The 23,354-nt window shown below is 50.1% G+C and overlaps 1 protein-coding gene across 1 annotated transcript in view; it reads right to left on the reverse strand.

The window, feature by feature from the left end:
* Positions 1–11,792, reverse strand: part of RAX2 (retina and anterior neural fold homeobox 2) — a 12,409-nt gene extending 617 nt beyond the window's left edge. Inside the window, exons 1-2 of the mRNA XM_024203240.1 lie at positions 11,489–11,792; positions 3,874–4,124 (exon numbers count right to left, since the gene is read on the reverse strand). Coding sequence (XP_024059008.1) covers positions 3,874–4,124; positions 11,489–11,792 — 555 coding nt within the window. The remainder of the gene's footprint in view (positions 1–3,873; positions 4,125–11,488) is intronic.
* Between the last annotated feature and the right edge of the window lie 11,562 nt (positions 11,793–23,354).

A 23,354-nucleotide genomic window follows, 5' to 3' on the forward strand; every position in this document is an offset into this window, starting at 1 on the left:
GTTGATTTTTTAACTCTTGAGTGAGGATCTGGCCCTTTGTTTGGGAAGTCGCTCTCGGATGATTAGATAATACAATGCCACACAATCCAAGATAGCATCTTCCCTGCAAACCTGCCCCCAAAGCACTTTGTGGAGTTAAATAATACATAGCAGAGAGAAGGAAAAAACACAGTGTGGAGTGATGTGAACTAGAGAGGAAAAATAGGGGTAGTCGGTGAAAGGGCCATCTGGACATTCAGTAAAAGAGTCTTTTTCCCAAAGCTGCTGCTCAGAGCCAGTTGGCAACCCTAGTTAAAACTCATGGGCCTACCTCATTCCTAGGGCTTTCAATTCAGTCACAGCAGAGATCAATGTGTTTTAAATGTCCTTCCCCGTGCTGCTAGTAACACTTCGGGGTTCTCAAAACCAGTGGGCTGCCAGAAATGTTTCCAGTTTGCATTGGCCTGCTCCACTTCCTGTTTCTAGTCAGTGACCATTCCAGGGGCAGATCTTCAACTAGTTTAAATGGTAACTGATGATTCCCTGTTCTGTTCACTCCCTCTGGGGCACCTGGCATTGGCCACTGCCGGAAGACAGGATCCTGGGCTAGCTGGACCTTTGATCTGACTCAGTATGGCTGTTCTTATGTCCCTCACGAGCTGAGAATCAGCCCTCACAATCTCTAGCTACCCAGCCTACACCTGCTTGGCAACTGGGCCCCCAGGACTCAGCCACCAGTGAAATCAATGGATGAAAAGATGCTGTATATATGCTATTATACTGTCTTACGTGACGCTGTATTTTTGTGCTCCCATACTATGAAGTCTCGTCATATCTAATTAAATATGAACATCAGTTATCAAAATCAATGAACCATATACACTAAAAAATGCGCCACCCTTGTCTTTTTTAAAAAACAGGTCCTGCTAATTCACATCACTCCCAGATCTGCAGTGGGCTGGCTGGTCTTTGGAGTGAATCAACAGAATTTGACTGCGCATTTTAACTAGAAATCATGCTGATCATATCAGTATCAAATACCAAAATATCTTATCCCCCAGCATGCAGGCCACTGGTGGTAGGTTTAAACTTAATTGGATGAACATGCTTATTAATGTGTCTGTTAATCCTTTAGAAGATGCCATGAAATATACAGCTAACCATGTATACCATGCAGTTAATTACCTTTTAATTGATTTTCTTGTTTAATTACTCAGGGTGGTTTCCAAATTAATAAGGAGCTAGTCGATCCCCTCATTCCCGCCCTACCCATTGCTGGAGTTTGTGGGGGATGAACAAACATTGACTGAAACTCCTCTTCTGCCCTGTGTTTTATTAGACAATCACTTGTTTCCACATAGATTATGACAAAGATCTACTGATGAAAATAAAATGCTGCCCTTCTGTTTCATTTATGTGGAATTGGTTTGGGGGCGGGCCCCAGGCACCAGGAATACTGTAAAGACTTGTCCGGTGTGTGTATATGTGTGTGCATGCGCACCACTATCCCTTATTAGAAAGAACAGGAACTGCTCAGCTGTGGGTCATAGGGTCTGTACTGCTAAGAGCTTGTGGAGATTCTCCTTTAGCTCAGGTGTTAGAGGCCTGAGCTTATGGAGCAGCAGGATCTGCTGTGAAGTTCCAGATGGCTATGGCTCCCCTGGACATCCCCCTCTCTCTGATTGGTCACCCTCTCCCTGCACACTAATTCCTCCTCCCAGCTACTGGTGGCTTGGTAGTGCTGTAGCCAACGGGGGCCGTGCGTGTAGCCACCCTCAGGCCTGGCGCAAGGCCCAGTGCCACTCTGAGAGTCAAGCCCCAGGGGGCGATGAAGGCCTGTGCACCAGGTCTCTCCTCTTCTCCCTCTCCCACACATGCTGCCTCTGCTCGAGACATAGAGCAAGGCAATGAACCCTGGCTCAACTTCACGTGGGACTGGGGCCCAGCTCAGAGCCCATTCAAAAAGATGAGCCAGGTCCTGGAAACTATAGTCCTGACTCCTGACCACACGTGGTCCTGCAAGACCCCTTGGGGTTTCTCCTGCAAAGGGGTTTCTCCCATGCCTGGCCAAAATTCCAGCCTGCTGCCTTAAATGCAGTTTCAATAGGATTGAATACACTTCTTCACTTTCTGTCCTAAGCTCCCCTGCGGCGTTGCTGTGTGATGCAAAATAACTGCTTCTGTGTTTCACCCCAGAGCTGGCTGCATTTCAGTGGTGGCCAGAGTCATTCTAGTATCTATGGTTTGTTAAGTCTGCAAAAAGGCTTCTTGAGACATTTAACATTAAGGCATCATTTTCAGAACTGGTTGAAATTTTTTTGCATACAAGTTTTGATGTTGTTGTTGTTGAAAATGGACTTTTAAAAATAAAATTAAACTTTTAACAAGAAAATTGCCGCCACGACTGAAATTTTCTCATTTTCATGAAATTTTCCATGAAAAGTTCTAATGGCAGTTTGTATCCAAATCATTTTCAAAGTCGTTATTGACCTGTTTCTTTACCAAGAATCTAGTTTTCAGTAAGGAAACATGGCTTTCAATAAACTACAAATATTGATAACATTCCTGTGAAAAAAATTGACTAAAATATTGTGACGAATTTCACATGAAACTGGAGCCCCAGGCAATGGACACAGGTTGGAAATTTAAATTTTTTTCATGCAATCCTTTCCCCCGTTTTTAATAAGACTGATAACACCTGGGTTTTTACAGCACTTGTCACCCACAAATCTCGAAGTGCTTTAGCAAGGAGGGACGTATCATTACTCCCATTTTTACAAAGGGGGAAACTGAAGCACAAATTGGCGATGTGATTTGCCCCTGGTCACTCAGTATGCTAGTGGCAAAGCCAGGAGGAGAAGCCGAGTCTCTGGAGTCCCGGTCCAGGGCTCTCTCCTTTAGATTGTATTTTGTCTTCAAGAATTTCTCAGCCCTGCAGGGCGATCCCAGGCCAGATCTCATCCAAGGCGGCCATGCAAGATTAGGGCTAGTAGTGGGAATTTCCTGGATTTCACTTCACTCCATAGCAGAGCTGCTGGAAGAAGCACCCAGTCTCCAGGTCTCAGTACTGGGCAGAGATTGCTCACCTCCAGGACCTGCAAGTCCGCAAGAAGCCCCTATCCAACTACCCCGCTGCAAGGCAGAGGTCCTGAGCTCGCCCCACATGTCTGTAGGTGGAGAATGGGGGGAACGTGGGGAGCTCTGCCATGGTTCGGCCACCCCTGCCTATACCATCACTGACAGGGGCTTGTCCAACTTGTTCTTAAAACCCTCTGATGATGGGGATTCCACAGCCTCCCTGGGAAGCCTGTTCCAGACCTTCGGGAGCCTCAGGGTTAGAGAGTTTCTCCTACTATCTAACCTAGATCTCCCTTGGTGCAGATTAAGCCCATTACTTCTTGTCCTACCTCCAGTGGACACGGCGAACAATTGATCCCCTCCCTCTCTCTAACAGCCCTTGACGTATTTGAAGACTATCAGGTCCCCCCTCAATCTTCTGTTCTCAAGACTAAACATGCCCAGGTTTTTTAACTTTCCTCACAGGCCAGATTTTCTAAACCTTTTCTCACTTTTGTAGCTCGCCTCTGGACTCTCTTCAATTTGTCCACGTCTTTCCTAACGTGAGGCACCCAGAACTGGACACCGTACTTCCGCTGAGGCCTCACCAGTGCTGAGACAAGTGAGACAGTCATTTCCCGTGGCTTACATGTCACACTCCTGTTAATACACCCCAGACTGATATTAGCCTTTCTTGCAGCTGCATCACATTGTTGACTCATGTTCCATATTCAACTGAGCTGGACTTAACCAGTGACCTAGCGGTGAAAGGCTCCTGCATACACCATTGGTTAACCTGGTTCCCAGGAGTAACAGCCTCATCTGGCCCTCCCTCACCTGCACTCTGACTTCCGGCAGATTGACTTTCATGGCCAGCTCCTCCCGGCTGTAGACGTCTGGGTAGTGGGATTTCTCAAAGGCCCTCTCCAGCTCGTGCAGCTGGTAGGTGGTGAAGGTTGTGCGGTTCCTGCGATGTTTCTTCTTGGGCTGCTCCTCCTCTGTGTTCTCCGGCGTGGTGCCCTCGCTGTCCACGCTCTTCCGCAGCTCACTCAGCTCTCCCTCACATTTATTTAGGAACATGTTGGCTTCTGCGGAGGGGACAGTAGTTGGGGGTTAGATCGGAGCTGGGCAGGGAACACCAGCCTCGCCGCTCACCAGAGAGACCCAGACAGGTCCCTCTTCACACTACAGCTGCAGCAGGAGCCACTTAAGAATTACTATTAAGTAGCAACTGTTAAGCTGAAAACTAAACCTAGGGATCAATTTACCTGCCAGTGAAAGGCAGCCACCTCTGGGGTGGAAGGTGACAGCTGTTTAAAGTGCATAGCGGAGCTGCACAACAGTTTCAGGCCAGTAAGTGAGGAAGAATCAGCCTGCACAGAGTGTTTGTACTGATTTAAATACACTAGAGTCTCAGAGTTACGAACACCAGAGTTACGAACAGACCAGTCAACCACACTCCTCATTTAGAACCGCAATTATGCAATCAGACAGCAGCAGAGACAAAAAAAAGAAGAAGCAAATACAGTATGTTAAACGTAAACTACTCACAAAATAAAGGGAAAGCAGCGTTTTTCTTCTGCATAGTAAAGTTTCAAAGCTGTATTAAGTCAATGTTCAGTTGTAAACTTTTAAAAACAACCATAACGTTTTGTTCAGAGTTCTGAACTTTTCAGAGTTATGAACATCCTCCATTCCCGAGGGGTTCAGAACTCTGAGGCTCTGCTGTGCACCTCTGAGAATAAGCTTTGTGCTGGTATTACTGCATCGCTACAAGACCTGCATGCAGACCGGCCCTAAATGAAACTGCCTGGGGGAAGTGAAGCAATCACCCACCTGGACAGAGGGGCTAAGCCTCCTGCCCTTGCAAACAGTGCCACGGTGAACTAAAACGCAGTATTCCTCCGGAGCCAGCTAGTGCAGTCACCCAGTGCTGGACACAGCCCTTCCTACAGACTCGTCAGCACACTTCAGACCACTGTTGCCTGTTCCTTGGATACCTTCCCAGATCCCTCCTGCTTCATTTGTGAGCCCAGTAGAGATTCATGGCACAACATGGTCCAGCTCTCTGAGCACTTCACCCTCATTCATCCTTTCCTGGCTATTCCCTTCCACTCCCCTGAAACGCTGCCAGGATCTCACGGGAAACGTTCAGGTTCGAAGCAGCTCTGACTTTCCAAAACGTCTCCAACCCTCAATCACAAGGGACTTTTGGCATTGAAACAGCACTAGGAGAGGGGCATCAGCAATGAAGGCCAGAGAAACCAGTACCTCCCGGCTGCTTTGTGCCACTCCAGCACCACAGAGCAGCCATAAACCTGGCCAGTGAACCTGGCGTTTCAGCCGCTTTGTGTCACCAGAGTGGTCAAAGCAACCAGAGTGCACTGTGAAGCTGGCCCCCGGACAGACAGATAGATGGATACTCCTCCAAGGAAACAGGTTGTTCATTCCCTTAAGAGTTGACCTGCTCCTGCTGCTTATCCCCTATACAAAGTCACAACGCTCCCCTTCTGACATCAGATGGGTCCCACAGCCGCTCATTGTGATGTTACCCAAACCACAGGAGTAGGCTGCAGGACTTGCAGAATTGTTTAGTGGGGCAAGCAAGGGGCTTGGCTTGGGTTGGCTTAGAGCACCTTGAGTTCTAGTCCCGGCTCTGCCACTGATTGGCCATGTGCCCTTGGACACATCTCTTCCCCTCTCAGTGCCTCAGTTTCCTCCATCTGTAAAATAAACTCTACCATAGTGAAGCACTTTGAGATTGTCCAACAAAAGCAGCTAAGTAACATGATTCACATGCAGGAAGAGGACAAGAGAGAGCATGTGACCTCTGCTCCCACAAAATCCGAATTCCTTTGTAGTCAATGGGAGTTTTGCCATTAGCTTCGACAGGATTTGGATTTGGGTTTGCGTGTGCACAAGGGGCAAGGCACCCTCCCGGCAGCACTGCAGTATCACAGCAGCTGGGCACCAAAGCCCCTCGCAAGAGAACCTGGCCATGTTCAAACTAGAGCCATAAAGACATCCCCATGGTATGTGGTCCTTTCAAACAGCAGTGCTCCCCAGCCTGAGAGAGGATGGCTGGACAAGGCTGCCATGGGAAATGAGGGCCTGAGCCAGTTCCATTAAACTGGAGGAGAAATACTGATTTAAATGAGGCTTGATTCAGACCCTGGGTGATCTAGAGGAAAGAGCCTGTCTCACAGAAATGCAGGGCTGGAAGGGTCGTCCAGTCCCGCACCCTGCGCTGAGACAGGACCAATTAAACCTAGACCCTCCCTGACAGGTGTCTGTCCAGTCTGTTCTTAAAACCCTCCAGTGACGGGGATTCCACAGCCCCCCTGGGAAACCTGTTCCAGAGCTTCGCTACCCTGAGAGTTAGAGAGTTTTTCCTAATATCTAACCTAGATCTCCCTTGGTGCAGATTAGGCCCATTACTTCTTGTCCTACCTTCAGTGGACATGGAGAACACGTGGTCCCCGCCCTCTCGATAACAAACTCCCTCCTGCCCAGTCTTCTTTTCTCAAGACTAAACATGTCCAGTTTTTTAACTTTTTCTCATAGCTCAGGTTTGCTAAACCTTTTCTCATGTTTGTTGCTCTCCTCTGGACTCTGCAATTTGTTCCATCTTTCTTAAATTGTGATGCCCAGTACTCTGAGTGCAGAGTAGAGCAGGACAATTACCGCCAGTGTCTTCCCTGTTAATATACCCCAGAATGATATTAGCCTTTCTCACAGTTGCATCACATTGCTGACTCGTATTCAATTTGGGATCCGCTCTAACCCCCAGATACCTTTCAGCAGTACTATGCCTAGCCAGTTCTTCCCCAGTTTGTAGCTGTGCATTTGATTTTTTCCCCTCCTGGGCGTGGTACTTTGCACTAATCTTTATTGAATTTCATCTTTATTGATTTCAGACCAATTTGACAAGTCATTCTGAATTCTAATCCTGTCCTCCAAAGTGCTTGCAACCCTCCCCACTTGTTGTCCCATGCAAATGTTAGGAGCATACACTCCACTCCATATTGAATGATGGTCTGCTCCCTCTGACTTCAAAGCCCAACCCACATCGGCATTAAACAGAGTCAGTGAGCCAGATCGTCAGCTGGTGTCAATCAGCATGACTCCAGTGAAGCTGACTGACACCTGCTGCGGTGCTTCTGTGCCCTATAAAGAGTCAGAACCTAATGGATACAGTGCAGTGCCCCAATGAGAATACACCCGTAGGTAGATTTGCACACTTACCCTTTGTTTAAACATCAGTGGGACAAAAAGCCAGGCTGATGACTAGATCGGATCCCTGCCTGACTGCAGTGGGAGCTTTGGCTGTGCAAAGACTGCAGGATCTAGCTCAATCTAGTATGGAGTAACGGAGCTTCAGTGTGTGTCTGTGATTAATCACCAGTACCAAAGACATTTTGTTTCACTGTCTATGACCCTGCCTACGTGAAGGAAATTTGCACCAGTATAACTATTTTGGTCTGTCATCAGAATAAATTATGGTGGTGTAATTCCACTGGGCTGGAATTACAGCAGTGGAATTACATCGATGGAGTGCAGATTTTCGTAACACAGGCAGGGTTTGGGAACGCACTGTCCAGTTCATGAGTAACGTATACCCTCATCTGGGGTAAATCAGATGGACTTCAATGGAACAACACTGATTTTTCACCAGATGAGGTTCTGAAGATTATATATATAATGCAGATAGATAGATAGATAGATAGATAGAATCTATCTATCTATTTTACATGGGTGATTATTAAATTCTTTGTGAAAGCTATTGATTATATGTGTATTAAAAATAAGCTTCCACAATTTAATGTCCTGTCAAGAACGGAGAAAAATTATATGAAAAACAAAATTTAAAAATAAGTTTCATATGAAAGCTCAGATTAATAAACCACCTGCCATATGAATTAATTCAAACCTTAACTTAATATGGCTGTAAATCACAATCAGCATGGGCTTTTTAATTCTTTCCGTTTAAATCGTTTTCTTTTACTACCTGACTTAGCAGAGCAAAGTAAAAATTATCTCGTAATGTCTTGTGACAATATATTTGTCCATTCAATACAGATCACCTAAGAAAATAATGAGGAGTCCGGTGGCACCTTTTTTTTACCCATGAAAGCTTATGCCCAAATAAATCGGTTAGTCTTGAAGGTACCACCGGACTCCCTGTTGTTTTTGTGCATACAGACTAACACGGCTACCCCCTGATACTTAAGAAAATAATGAAATTCCCAAAGCTAATCCCTGAAGCTATCTTAAAAAAAGACACACAGTTGTCTGACCAGTAAAATCCACATTTCAGAGATGCAATAGAAATAGGCTAAAGTAAGATTTTTTAAAAAGAAAAATCCGCTAAACAGTGTGTGAAAAAAATCACAAATATAAACTGAGATTTAACCTGCTCAATTTTTTTTTTTAAAGTTCACCATCTTTTTGGTGTTTCTCTTTTAAAATCTTAATTTAGATCTGGACAATCTTTACTTGCTGGAGATAATATGGCACTTGAAATTCTATGACATAAAAGTGCAAATAACTACAGAAACCAGTGGTAGAAAAACAAGAGACTCCTTTAGCTCCCCGCACACCAGCGCTGCGATTTGGCAGTTCTGAAGGAAGGGTATTCCCTTTAACGACAAAACGAACAGAGAGAAAACAGCAGAGGCCCATCAACATGGCTGTAAAAAAAGTTTCCCGCAAAAGTACATGGTTTCTTTACCGCTCTGCCCCCACCCCCTGTTTCTGGCTAATGACCTTTTTTCCCCTGAGTGTTTATAAGCATTTTCAAACCTAGGAACATTTCGTCTTTAAGCTTTTTATCCAGTGTATCTGAAATCTTTCTGCAGCATTTGATAAGGATTACCAGCCCCTTTCTATCGGTAGGGATCTAATACAAACATTTAAATAAAACGAAAATACATAATCCCAGGATATTTCTTCAAAGGGAAATGTGATCAGATCTCGCTGGGATAATGATGTACTGGAGTGTGTGGTGTGCCTCACATACACACGCACAAATACACACATATATGTGAGTCTAAAGAAATCAAAAAGGAAATTACATTAAGTAACTAAAACTAAATAAATAACTAAATAAAAGATCCCACTGTATATGTGTGTGTGTACATTATATATGTACACACCTATAGACACCTCTATAATATAGACACGTGTGTGTTTGAAGAAATTAAAAGGAAAATTAAATTAAGTAACTAATTTAATAAAAAGCGACAAAGAGTCCTGTGGCACCTTATAGACTAACAGACGTATTGGAGCATAAGCTTTCGTGGGTGAATACCCACTTCGTCACCCACTATTCACCCACGAAAGCTTATGCTCCAATATGTCTGTTAGTCTATAACAGGGGTAGGCAACCTATGGCACGCGAACTGATTTTCAGTGGCACTCACACTGCCCGGGTCCTGGCCACCGGTCTGGGGGGCTCTGCATTTTAATTTAATTTTAAATGAAGCTTCTTAAACATTTTAAAAACCTTATTTACTTTACATACAACAATAGTTTAGTTACCTGTTATAGACTTAGAGAAAGAGACTTTTTAAAAACGTTAAAATGTATGACTGGCACGTGAAACCTTAAATTAGAATGAATAAATGAAGACTTGGCACACCACTTCTGAAAGGTCGCCGACCCCTGGTCTATAAGGTGCCTCAGGACTCTTTGTCACTTTTTACAGATCCAGACTAACAGGGCTACCCCTCTGATAATTAAATAAGATTAAATAAAGAACAGATCTCTCTTCCTATATTTGTGTGTAGCTAGCTAGCTAGCTAGCTAAGGGGTGTCGGGGATGGATAGATAGATGATCGCTCTAGGTATGGTACAGTATACACATATTTACATATATACATACATACACACACATCTGTAGTTAGACATACAGACACACGTGTGTACACACACTCACACACTAACATGTATACAGAGGTATCTTTTAGTTAGTTAAATGTTCTTATGAATTTCTTTCCGCTACCGTGAACACAGTTTTTAAGGCCCCTTTCCGCGTCTGATCTGTTCCTACTGGGATTCACATTCGATGGTCCAGGCGATTACACTTTGTGCCGTCTCTCTGGGGGGCTCTGCCCGGAGAGCAGCGCCGGCCCCCCAGCTTTGGCGGGGGGGGGGGGCGGGGTATTGGCTCTTTGTTATTCACTCATTGTCCAGCCGCTGCTCAGATGACCAGCGAGGTCTGGAGGATGCCCCGGGCCGGCCTGTCCTTCCGCAGCCGGGGCTGCCCCGGCGCTAAGCCGAGGAGCGAGCAGTGCCGCTCAGCGCACCCCGAGGCACGCCTGGGAGCTGACCGCCTGCCCCCCACACCGTCTCTGCGGCCCAGACCTCGCCAGGGGCTTGCGGGGAGAAAGGAAGAAAAGTTGCAAAGCTCCAATGCCCGACTCGCGAGGCTGCCTGGCCCCGAGCTGGCCCCGCACCGCCCCCCAACGACCGGCCCGACGGTTCTCAGGGAGCCGAGCGCTCAGCCCCGAGCGCCGCTTAAAGGGGCTCCCCGGCTCCCCCCGCCAAGCCGGGCTGTGCAGCCGGGGGAGGGAGAGGGTCCCCCCGGGGCCCGGCCCCATTCCTTGGGTAAGAGGGGGTCGGTCAGCGCCTCTGCTGCGCCTCATTCCTCGGCCCAGCGGATCGTCCCCCGGGCACCCAGCGTGTCAAAACCCGCTCCCGCGGGACAACGCGGAGTCGGCCACGCTTCTCTCTCCACTCTCCGCGGAGGGACCCCGGGCTGGCCCGGGGCGATCCCAGACCCGAACCAAGCCGGCAAACAGAACTTGGACCCGCAGCGCCTGGGGGGCGGACTCGGAGGGCAGCGAGCGGCTCTCCCCGGGATCGGGCGCCGGGACGCGCCGGGGAAAGCTGGAATTTTAAGGGGGTCAAAGCTTCAGAGGCTGCTATTAATTACTGTTAATTGTTATTGCTGCGGGGACAACCCGAGGCCGGGCCAGGCGCCGCCGCAGAACGGGGCTGTTCGCGTTTGGAAAAGAGAGAGAAAAAGTCTCCAAAAAGTTGGTTCTAGACACGGGTAGGGAGGCGCACGGGGCGCCGCGCTCAAACTCCGCCGAGACCCCTAGCGACCCCCCGACTCAGCCACGGCCCTTTTCCGGGGGGCTCCCCGCCCCGGAGCGCCCGGCTGCCGCTGCCTCGCCCAGCCCCGACGGCACAAGCCAGGGGCTGGCTCCACAGCACCGTGCCGGGGAAGCGAACCCGCCGCCGCGCCCGGCGCTGCAGGGAAGCTCCCAGCTGGGGGGCGGCTCGGGGGCTGCCCTGGCCAGGAGCCCCAGCAGGGGCTTTGAGATGCCCTGGCCCCGCCGAGGTGCACGTGCCGGGGGGCCCTGGCTGGGGCTCCTGGAACCGGTGGTGCCCCCCAGGCCCCGGGAAGGGACGATCGCGGCTGGATGTGACTTGCAAACCTATTTACCGTACAGAGCCGCCTCCTCCGGGTGCGAGCCCAGGGGCTGGGCGCCGTAGGGAGCCGGCGGCTGCTCCGCTCTGCTGCCGTCCCCCAGGCTGCCCGCGCTGCTTTTGCTGGCCGCGAGGCCGGGCACCTGCAGGGGGCCCAGGAGCGAGTCCTGATCCCTGCTAAATCCCAGGATCACGTCGATGCTGTGCACGCGCCCTGCACCCCCCGCGCCGCTTCCGCAGCCCTTCAGTAACACCTGCTGCTGCTGCAGGGCCCCTGCCTCCAGCACGTTCATGGGGCCCTCCTGCAAGGCCAGGTGCATTCAGACGGGCGGGGAGCCTGGGGCTGGCAGTGTACGTGGGGAGGAGGGGAGAGGCTGGGGGTGGGTGAGGGGATGGATGAGTGAGGCAGGTCTGTAAGGTGTGGGGTCAGTGGCTGGGGTGAGGGGATGGATGAGTGAGGGGGGTCTGTAAGGTGTGGGGTCAGTGGCTGGGGTGAGGGGATGGATGAGTGAGGGGGGTCTGTAAGGTGTGGGGTCAGCGGCTGGGGTGAGGGGATGGATGAGTGAGGCAGGTCTGTAAGGTGTGGGGTCAGCTGCTGGGGTGAGGGGATGGATGAGTGAGGGGGGTCTGTAAGGTGTGGGGTCAGCGGCTGGGGTGAGGGGATGGATGAGTGAGGTGGGTCTGTAAGGTGTGGGGTCAGCGGCTGGGGTGAGGGGATGGATGGGCGAGATGGGTGGGTGAGTGGCGCAGGTGCAGGCAGCCAGCCCCCCTCCTGGCACCGTCCTCTCTCTCTGTCTCTCTTTCACCCTCTTCTCAATTGCGCAGCTCTTTTCATCTGCAAGGAAAGAAGAGAGAGAAGGAGGGTGAGGAACGCCTGGCCCCCTGGATTCTGCGTCAGAACCACAGTCCACTGCCATCACCCACCCCTCTGGCCCTAGGATGCAGCAGCACCAGGCCCCCAGGACAGGAACATTCCCCAGACCAGGTGACCAGGGTCCATCCCTGGTTAGGGCAGAGCTCCAGGGTCCCAAGCAGCTGCGTGGGCTGGAGGAGCCAGACCTACCATCACCCTACAGTGTCTCTGAGAACTCCCTGTCCACACCCTGTCCCTACATCCACCTCTGCTTTGGAGAGGGGCTGGTCCCAGCTCTCCACTGGGGCTGGTCTTTCCCTGGGCAGCCTAGAGACACTCTGCCCTCCTGCTTGGGGTCTGGACTAGTGAATTCAGCCCTAGGTGCTGGAACTAGGGTTGCTGGGGGGGCTGCCACACCCCCTGGCTCGAAGCGGTTTCCATCAGATACAGAGTTTACAGTTTGGTTGAGTGGCTCTCAGCCCCCCCCCTCCGCCCCCCCGTATGAATTGTTCCAGCCACCCTGAACTCGGCCCCCTGTCAGAACAGGCTCCGGGTTAGCCCCTTGTCTCGGGGGTGTGAATGGGAGTAGACAGCCCCGAGGACAGATGCTCTCCACCTCTGTGCCTTGTGAGGCCCACTGGTGCCCATGAACCCACATGGTGATGGGGGGAGGGTGTTGGCCTTGGAGTCTGGATTCGGCTTCAGTCTCCCTTCCACTAGATCCGTCCGTAGCAGAGACTACTTTGTGTGTTTGTGCGTGTGTGTCTGGGGGGGGGGGTCCGTGTCGGGAGGGGGAAGGGGGCTGTGCGTGTCTCTGGGGGGGTGTCTGCGGGGGAGGGCTGTGAGGGGCCTGGGTGTGTCTGGGTGTGTGTGTAGGGCTCATTGCCTGTGTGGTCATATACTTGTTTGTGGGTGAGTGTATGTGTTTAAGTGGTGCGGTATTTGTGTGGCGTTTGTTTGTGTGGTCTGTGTGTGTAGGGGAGGGCTTGTTTGTGTGCAGTGTGCTGTGTTGTGTATGTGTTTGTGCAGTGTGGGGGGGGGGGAAGAGCTGGTTGCCATGGTGACAGTTTCCCTGTTCCCTTTACACCAAGCCCAAGGTGGCCTGTTCGTTTGGGAACGCCCCAGCACCTGGCCGCTCAGTTCTGTCACCTCCACCCTCGAACCTCTAGGGCTCTGAGCTGCAGCTATTGGATCCAGGGACCAGGCCGCTGTAGGAGCAGGACTGGGTCGCCCGCTCCCTGGCTGGGGTTAGTGCCTGTCTTCTAGGACAAGCACAAATATCCATTTAAAAAAATCAACTAATAAAGAGCCAACGTGCCTGTGATGCAGGAGCCTACAACCACGCGAGCTGGGGCAATGGGCAGGCGCCGGTGAGTGGGATCCCACGGCATAGCTGGGATGGGGTAGGGGGCGGGCAGTGCATTGCTCTCTAATTTCCCCTACAATCCCAGCACCTCTGCTTTAGCTGCACACACAGCAAGCAACGAGGGAAGCCAGTGAGACATAACCCATGGAAAGAACGAGAATAAATAATCCCACTGCGTGGGAGCAGGAATAAAATAAGTAAGGCATTAAAAGAATAACAGAATCAGATACATAAATAATGAAGCAAAACAAGAGGACAGAATGATACATAAGGGAATAGAGTGGGGAGTAAATCAGAAAATGAATAATAACAAATAAACTAAACAATAACATTTAATAATATCTAAAAAGGAAGAACAAAAATCCAATTGATCTATTTGTCTATCTGTCCTTATACCCATCTCTCTGTGGAGCCACCTGGATCTGACCCTCTGTTTGAAATAACCCCTTTCTCATTATGTTTTTAAATCCCAGATCAGTGTGGCCCTTCCTCCTGTTTCTGTTAGAATTGGGCCAGCGTTTTCATTTCCACCTCTGTTTTCGTTTTGACGTGCAGAGAGTCCCCTGTGCCACCCCATCCTCTACTTATTAGCCCCCATGCCCTCCTGAGGCCCTATCTCACATTTTCACCCTTTCGTTTTCATCAGCGCCACCCTTTTTAGAAAGATCACTCTACCTAGCAGAAACAAAAAGGCCCCACAACCTCAGAAACTCAATTGGTTATGTAAATGACCAGAGATGGCAGAGGGCACAGATCCTGCAGTCTTTGCCATGCCCCCCCGAAACGGCAAGCCTCGGGAAGGTGCAGAATTTGCCCCCCGATGCACAGCCCCATTGGCCTGACCGGAGCTGCCCCCCGCAAATAGAGAAGTCAAACTACACCTATGGTGTTGGCTCAGGCAGAACACCCATTGGAGTCATAATGCATAATGCAACCATCTCCCCTTCTAAACATTCAATCTGCTGGTCCCATTCCTGTTAGCAAATCAATTCAAATAAAGAAAAGGAAATCTCCAAATAAATTCAGGGTGTGTGTGTTTCAAGAATCCCTTCTAGAATTTTTAAGGAACCTTAATTGGATTCATTCAACTAAAAGAGCTGATTTCGATTTCCCGTCTCGGTCTTTGGTGGATCCTGATATTTCATTATGAACGCCATGATCACAGCAGCAATTTTTGGTTTTAAGTGCTTAAGCTTTAAGACTGTAATGAAGGAAACTGCAAAGACACAAAATCTCTTGGGGATTTGCCTCTGTTTTGATTTATTCTTGAGCACACTTTTGTTCCTCTACAATTTTGCATGGGAGTGGGGTTAGCAGCTACCCATCATTTTTAAAAAAATAAATAAATAAACTGTGAAACAGTTAAGAGCATTTTTTTCATGCTGAGATAAAGGTCAGAGAGAACCAGTGAATAAAACAGTTGTATTGTCTCTTTGCAGCTTGTTTGGGATTTCTGGGGATTTTCCCCAAAAAACTTCTGAAGTTTAACAGAAATGCAAAGAAAGAAAAGCAAAAGGAAAGAAAAAAGAGGAAATGTAAAAGAAAAAGAAGAAAAACGTAACAAAGGAAAAAAGAAAAGAAAAGACAGACGATTGACAGGCTGTTTCAAGCTTTGTTGATAAACTCAGAATACTTGTTTGTACCCATTTGCTTTTCAAATCTATTTCTTAAGAGGCGAGCCAAGGAAGCCAAAATATCCAGGGGTCTGGCTTCTTATTTGGATGACCTGTCTCTAGTAGCAGGTGAATGAAGTGGGGGAGAGAGTGGGCCAGATTCTGCCCTCTGATCCTTAGGTATAAACCAGGAGAGAGCCAGTGGAAGTCAATGATGGAGTTACTCTGGTGTGAGGGAGAGGAGAACTGGGCCACACCGGCAAGCATCAAGTTTTTAGTGCTACTTTTCTGTTGATTTCCAGAGCCCATTTTATACCCCATTTGCCCCTCAGCCCCCTCCCTCCCCAGCCCCCTGTGCATGACGTTAGCACTTCTATTCCCCCCAGTGACCACCGCAGCACCTGCGCTTCTTTCCAGAGACCACATTTCTTTTTCAGCATCTCTCCCCCACCTCTCCCTGCTGAATTAGAAGAAAACAAAATTACCTGCTGGGCCCCGCTTGGATTTTCCAGGAGTATTTAACTTGGGAGGTCCCTCCTGGAAAGCAAACAAGCGGCTCAACCTCACCAATCTTGCAGCTTGGCAGCCAAAGTTCCCTCTAGTCTCCTTATTTGTCACAGAACCATCTCACTAAGGCTCGAGAGAATCTTTATTTAGTCTTGCAGATGTCACCGGGCCCTGCAGATTGGAAATGAGTCCAAAGGATTAAGGCGAGGTCATTAATTGGAGGCCTTCCCCTTTAAGAATGATTGACAGTTACTTTCTGGACAAGTAATTGCTCTAAATGTCCCTCCAGTTCAGGGGAGGGGGAGAACTCTGATGATGGACAAAGAGGGGAACTGCCTTCCCCACTCAGATTGTCTCCCATACAAAGGCGTCCTGCTGGAGTTTTCCTTGTAATCCCCTCATTACTGAAGAGGAAAAGAATTAGAAACACAGAGTGAGGAGAAGAAAGGCAGAAGGGGCTGCACGGGGAGAAAGAGAAACAATTTGCTTTGGCCTTTTTAGCAGCCCAGAGTTTTGGTGGAGGGAAGTTCACTGACTCAGGCCTCAAGCACAGCCCTGTGGGGGAAGGCGCGACCCCTCGCCCGCCTGCTCCTTGGTGGGCACAAGGCCATGCACCTGGCTCCCACAGCCGTCAGGACACTTTACCAGTCCAGCTGCAGGGAGAAAGGCTGGCTGGCTGTGTAGCTAGAGGCTTTGGAGTCAGGAGCGGTAGGTTCATATCCTGCCTTTTTTGTGGGCTCCTTGGGTAAAATGCCTAATTTCTCCAGGGCCTCAGTTCCTCTCCTATAGCATGGGAGTAATAGCCCTTCCCAGGTCTATGGGGAGGGTCGGGGGGCAGGAGCTGCCTGTTGTTACAGGGATAGCACCCTCTATGATGGTGGGAACACACAGGCTATTTCATTCACATCCCTGCCCCACAAAACATGACTGGCTCTGGGGGGAGGTGAAGGTCCCCCACTGAAAGCACAAGAATGCCAGCAATTCCCTGCACCCACACTCCTGGAGCCCTCCCTCCCCAGGGTGGGTCCCCTGCATCCTGGGGTGCTGGTCAGGAGGAATGGGGTCCTGGGAGCCCAGAGCTACTCTCTGGGTGGCTGAAATGTCCCCCCCCCCCCCCCCCCCCGGTGTTTTAGCCTCTGCCCAGTTGGCTTTGCTCCAAGCGCTATTCACATGGGTGGTTGGTCCCCGGGGCTGAGGGGAGAAATCGAGAGGGGTCGCACACAGCCAGAGCGATATTGCTCCAGCACATCACAGAGGGAGGGAAGTTACAACTTTCATGTGTCCCTGGCGGCCTTATGGAATCCTCTTACTAATGCTCACATGCTGTCATACATGCCACCCCCATCCCCCAGTGCACACGTAACAGTGCCATGCCCATCCCCCGATGCACACACGCTGCAATGCACTGTACCATCCCCACCCCCATACCCCAATGCATACGTACCGTCCCCAAAACCATCCTCCAATACACACATTCCAGCCCTACGCCCATCCCCCAATTCACATGTACCATCCCCACATTCATCGCCCAAAGCACATGAGCATCACCATGCCCATCCCCCCATGCACACATACTACCCCCAAACCCAACCCCCAATGCACACGTATCATCCTCATGCCCACCCCATGCAAACATACCACCCCCACCCCCCATGCAAACACACACACACATCCCATCCCCCTGTGCACATATACTGTCCCCACGCTCACCCCTACCCATGCCCATCCCCCTGGGTGCACACCCAATCACACACACATCCCCAGTGCACAGATATCTGCCCCGTTTCTACCCCTTATGCACACACATACCCCTCACCCCATCTGCCCCAAGTCACAGACACCACTCCTGCATCCCTCCAGAAATACAGTTCTACAACATGTCGGGGATGCTTTTTGTAATCCCAATCATCTGCTTTGGAAAACTGGCCCTATGAGCCATGCTCATCCAATGAGAGAACAGAGACAGGGCAGGGAGGAAGGACTGTGATGCGGTTAGGGCCCTTGCATGACCAGGGTTCAAATCCCCACTCTGCTACAGGCTCCCTGTGTGATCTCTGTGCCTCAAGCTCCCCATCTGTGAAATGGGGCTAACAGCACAGCCCTGCCTCACAGGGGTGTAAGAAGATTACAGATAGTTCAGACTGATTTGCTTACTAGGGACAAACACCCAGCTAGAATCTGGTATGATCTATGCAGCCAACCAAACTGACTTGAAATTTGAACCCTCCCACCGTGTTGCTCACGAGTGAGCTGGGGGTCCAGAGTTAATCAAAGGAGAGATGCTCGTTGGTGATTCGCTAACAAAGCAGGTGGTAGAACCTGTGCAGTTCACTAATGCATGGCCATTCGGTGCGCACTGACAGCTGTGGGACTGTCCTTCACTGGGCAGATGCTACCTCCACCCATCTCTAGCTTCTTTTCCCTGGCAGGAGAAGGGGGTGTCTCCATGTCACCCACCTGCCCTGAGGAGGAGCTTGCTGTGTTCTCATACTCTGCTGCCCCAGCACTTTCCCTAGCCATGACTGTCACGCACTAGCATCTCTCCAGAGTCCTTCTGGGGAATAGCCTATGGCCTTGCCCACAGGGGGAGGGCTTTCTAGTATGTGTTTTGCCACTAGAACTAAAGCAGAGTAACTGGTGAAGGAGTGTGTCCACACCACTTTGGTTATGCTGGGCCACATCCCTTGTGAATCAGCGCATCCAGACAGCTCTGTGCTTTTCCGGACTAACTGCACAACATTGTGGGCAGATATCCCATGGTGCAATGTTCCACCACTAGGCCCGATGCAGTCTGAGATTTTTCTTGCAGGGTACTCTGGGTTGCCTACCAGAGCCTACTGGCATTTCTGGCACTTGGGGTCAAACTAAACAAACTGCCATGAATCCTCTCCTGGCATCTCATGATTCAGCTGAGCCATTTTCAAACTGCAGTCAGGAAACCCTACTGAGGGCCATGCTCCTGGTGGGCATTAATACAAGCAGGCTGTTGCCTGTGTGATGGCTTTGGTGGGTGGGGAGACAGCCCTGGTGATGCCATGACGATACGGCCAGGGAAGGAGGAGGAGGAGGTTGACACTGAGCAGTTAATTCTGCAGGATATTTTCCTGGAGCAACTTCCGTCAGTGGACCACTGCTTCTGAGCCTGGCCAGCTAACACTGGCTGGAGGGGCAGCATAGTGCCGCAGTCCTGGGGCGGCCAGCAATGGCTGCAGAACTTCAGGAGAACAAAGGCCACGTTCCTAAAGATCGGCGCAGAGCTCATGCCAGAGCTGCAGCAGCCTCACACCTACGTGGGAGTTCCCCTCAGCTTGCAGAAGCACGCGGCCATCGCCATGCGGAAGCTCACCAGCCAGTAGCTAACCAGTCTGGGGTGGGTAGATGGATTGTCGGGACTGCTGACATGAGGAGGGCACTTGTCACGGGAGCTGGCCCCCGAGGCGGTCAGGTGCCCAGCTTAGCAGGCTGTGACAGGTCCTGCTAAGGAGAATGAGCCGACCCAACTTCACACGTGGATAGTTAATTGCCTGAGAAACTGGGCAGCAGTTAAGTAGGTAACGGACACTTGTGTCTAATAACGGTTATGAAAAATGAGGCCTGGTCTGCACTTAGAAATTAGATTGACCCAGCTCCGTCGCTGAGGTCAGTGAAAAACGTCACATCCCGAGCACCGTAGTTAGATTGACCTGCCCTGCGGTGTAGATGCGGCTAGGCCGACAGAGGAATTCTTCCACAGACATCGCTGCTGCCTCTCGGAGAGGTGGATTTACTACCGCGATGGAAAACCCCTCTTTGTCGCTGTAGGAAGCGTTCACACCAGAGTGCAACGCTGGCCAAGCTGCCGCGCCGTAGCTGTCCGGCTGCAGTGTGAACCTGGCCTGAGTCGGAAGCTCCTGAGGAGAGAGGCTCTTAGGGGAGCTATTTCGGAAGCTACTCCCAGCTGCCTCAGAGCGAGAGAGACTCGATAGCCTGGTGGCCAGAGCCCTCACCCGGGCTGTGGGAGCCTCTGGGTCCAGCCCCCTTGCTCCAATCACTCTAAGTATCTATCACCAGTGGAACAGCTTCAACAGGGAACCACACTGTGACGCCCCCCGGGCTGTGAGGCACCTCACCACCACCTGCCCTTAGTGTGAAGCAGTCTTGTGTGGGCCTGCTCGGACTCAGCTTCTGGCAGCACAAGCCCTGCCCTCCAGGCCCCCGCAGCCTCGCTCTCTCTGTAAGGTAGTGACAGGCACACACCAAGCCCTGAGTGCTCCCAGCATTCCCTGCAGTGTCCAGCCCCTTATCCACTGACCACTCACAGGATTAGCAGGCCGGCTGTTCCCAAGGGAACAGAACACACCAGCTGTAAGATACAACTCAGGGCCAGCACCTTGCTTAACACCCCAGCTCTGAGTTATACTTACAGGGAAAACACGACGACGTTTATTATCAAAGAGCAGAGATTCGAGTAAGAGTGAGTAAGAGTATTGCAAACAAGGGTTACATATAAAGCAAATTCATAGCACGCTTTCTAGAGACTAAGCTTAACTAACTAGTTCATCTCCTGTCTAAAGTTTGCTCTCACCCAAAGTTCTCTCCGGGAGGGCTGTTGTGATTAGACTTGTAAAAGCCTCTTTTCTGAGTTTATTGAGGAACCAAGAGAGGAAACTGAGGCAAAGGACTGCTTGCAGGGCTGACCTGACGCCACGAAGAAGTGCCTGCAAGGAGGCCACTCTCTGACACTCCTGCTGGCCCCATGGAATTGACATGGCTACCGAGAATGAGCTAGAGCCCATCTCCACTCCTGATTCTGGCGCTCAGTGATTTTTACATCACTGTGACACCACTAAGGGGAGTTGCAGAATTAGGCCCTTAGTTGCTGGTGATGCCCAAGGTAGCGAACCCAGCTTGGCTTATGAATTCCAGGCTCTGTGTGTGGCATTGAAAATGTGCTTTTTTACTGGTAGGCTGAGCAGATTTGATAAGGGGTCTCTGAGACCCAACAATCATGCAGTCCCATGGTGCCAGGTCTGCAACCGCAGACTGTACTGGCATTATTATTAATTATTATTAATATAGACAGAGCAATGCTTATAGCTCAGGGGGTCTAACACTTTTCATTATATTTTCACTTGCTTATAACTTTGTCAAACTTTAACTGATTGGGCTGAAATCTTCTGTGCCGGGTTTTTGTCGCCGCCTGAATTATGTATTTAATTATTTATTTAGTAAGTTTCAACTAAAATAGTTCAGCTGTTTCTGAGAAGGAGGTCATAGGGGAAATGCCTCGTTTCGCCACTGTTAGAGTCTTACATCTGTTTCATGAAGAAGATCTAGCACCTCCATGTTTTGGAGCAGGGACTTAAATTTGGCAGAGAGGTAACCCTAGGGCCAGGGCTGTACCTTTTGCAGCCCCTGTGAAAATCCAACCATATTTGGCCAATTTATAAGCCTCAGAAAATTGCACTTTGCACACGCTCGGAAGCGATTTATTAGTTTGGCAGCTAAATGCTCTGTGGATTCCATCTGCACTGAGCATGCTCCACCCCAGGGCTTCAGGGGCTGAGCCAGACTTTCCCTGCAATTACTCCGCCTGGCTGCTGTGCTGCTAGGCACAGAACTGAGGGCTGGGAGACAGGGTCTCCTGTCCTCTCCGTGACTTCCTGCTGGTGCCCAGGCAGGAGGAGGAGAGACCAACCTGATTTAAATGCAGAAGTGGGGGGAGAGATAGGAGCAGGTTCATGCTAAGGGAAAGGGGCAGAAGGGGTCAGGCTGGGCAGGAACAAGGGCAGAAGGGTCTCTAACTAGTAGAGAACACTCTGTGATGTGTTGGGGCTCACCCAGACCAGTAATAGTCTCGTGGCTGAGGGCTTTTATCCAGGCCTGCATCTGGGCAGGCTACTGTCCCTGAACACTGGATCCCCTCTGCAACAGAGGGCACACTGGGACAGGGATGCTGGACTAATTTGTAGAGTGCGGGTGCCGAAAGCCATTGAACCAAACTGTAAACCCTGTATATGATGGAACCACTTCAAGCCAGGGGGTGCTGCCGCACCCCTAGCACCCCTATTCAAGCACCAATGCACTGGGAAAGTTAGCAAAGGCAAAGTAACTTGTATTAGAACAAGGATTTTTATCTAGTGTAGAAGTGTAAAACCTGACGCTGCACCTGTTTATTTTTTGTGTAGCATGTCTGTGTTCGTTTCCCCTTACTAGTTCATCTTGGAATCTGTCGTTTTTCTACTAGGCGACCAGCTTGGCTAAACAGTGAAATCCTTGCTAATCTTAAACGCAAAAAAGAAGCGGAAGATTGGACAAATGACCAGGGAGGAGTATAAAAATATTGCTCAGGCATGCAGGAGTGAAATCACGAAGGCCAAATCACACTTGGAGTTGCAGCTAGCAAGAGATGTTAAGAGTAACAAGAAGGGTTTCTTCAGGTATGTTAGCAACAGAAGAAAGTCAAGGAAAGTGTGTGACCCCTTACTGAATGAGGGAGGCAACCTAGTGACAGAGGATGTGGAAAAAGCTCATGTACTCAATGCTTTTTTTGCCTCTGTCTTCACGAATAAGGTCAGCTCCCAGACTGCTGCATGGGCAGCACAGTATGGGGAGAAGGTGACCAGCTCTTTGTGGAGAAAGAAGTGGTTCGGGACTATTTAGAAAAACTGGACGTGCACAAGTCCATGGGGCCGGATGCGCTGCATCCGAGGATGCTAAAGGAGTTGGCGGATGAGATTGCAGAGCCATTGGCCATTATTTTTGAAAACTCATGGCGATCGGGGGAGGTCCCAGATGACTGGTAAGAGGCTAATGTAGTGTCCATCTTTAAAAAAGGGAAGAAGGAGGATCCGGGGAACTACAGGCCAGTCAGCCTCACCTCAGTCCCTGGAAAAATCATGGAGCAGGTCCTCAAGGAATCAATTATGAAACACTTAGAGGAGAGGAAAGTGATCAGGAACAGTCAGCATGGATTCACCAAGGGGAAGTCGTGCCTGACTAACCTAATTGCCTTCTATGATGAGATAACTGGCTCTGTGGATGAGGGGAAAGCAGTGGATGTGTTATTCCTTGACTTTAGCAAAGCTTTTGATACGGTCTCCCACAGTATTCTTGCCGCCAAGTTAAAGAAGTATGGGCTGGATGAATGGACTGTAAGGTGGATAGAAAGCTGGCTAGATCGTCGGGCTCAACGGGTAGTGATCAATGGCTCCATGTCTAGTTGGCAGCCGGTTTCAAGCGGAGTGCCCCAAGGGTCAGTCCTGGGGCCGGTTTTGTTTAATATCTTTATTAATGATCTGGAGGATGGTGTGGACTGCACTCTCAGCAAGTTTGCAGATGACACTAAACTGGGAGGCGTGGTAGATACACTAGAGGGTAGGGATCGGATACAGAGGGACCTAGACAAATTAGAGGATTGGGCCAAAAAAAACCTGATGAGGTTCAATAAGGACAAGTGCAGAGTCCTGCACTTAGGACGGAAGAATCCCATGCACTGCTACAGACTAGGGACGGAATGGCTAGGTAGCAGTTCTGCAGAAAAGGACCTAGGGGTCACAGTGGA

The sequence above is a fragment of the Terrapene carolina genome, unplaced genomic scaffold (genome assembly GCF_002925995.2).
Source record: "Terrapene carolina triunguis isolate 2854851 unplaced genomic scaffold, T_m_triunguis-2.0 Scaffold194, whole genome shotgun sequence".
NCBI lineage: Eukaryota > Metazoa > Chordata > Testudines > Emydidae > Terrapene > Terrapene triunguis.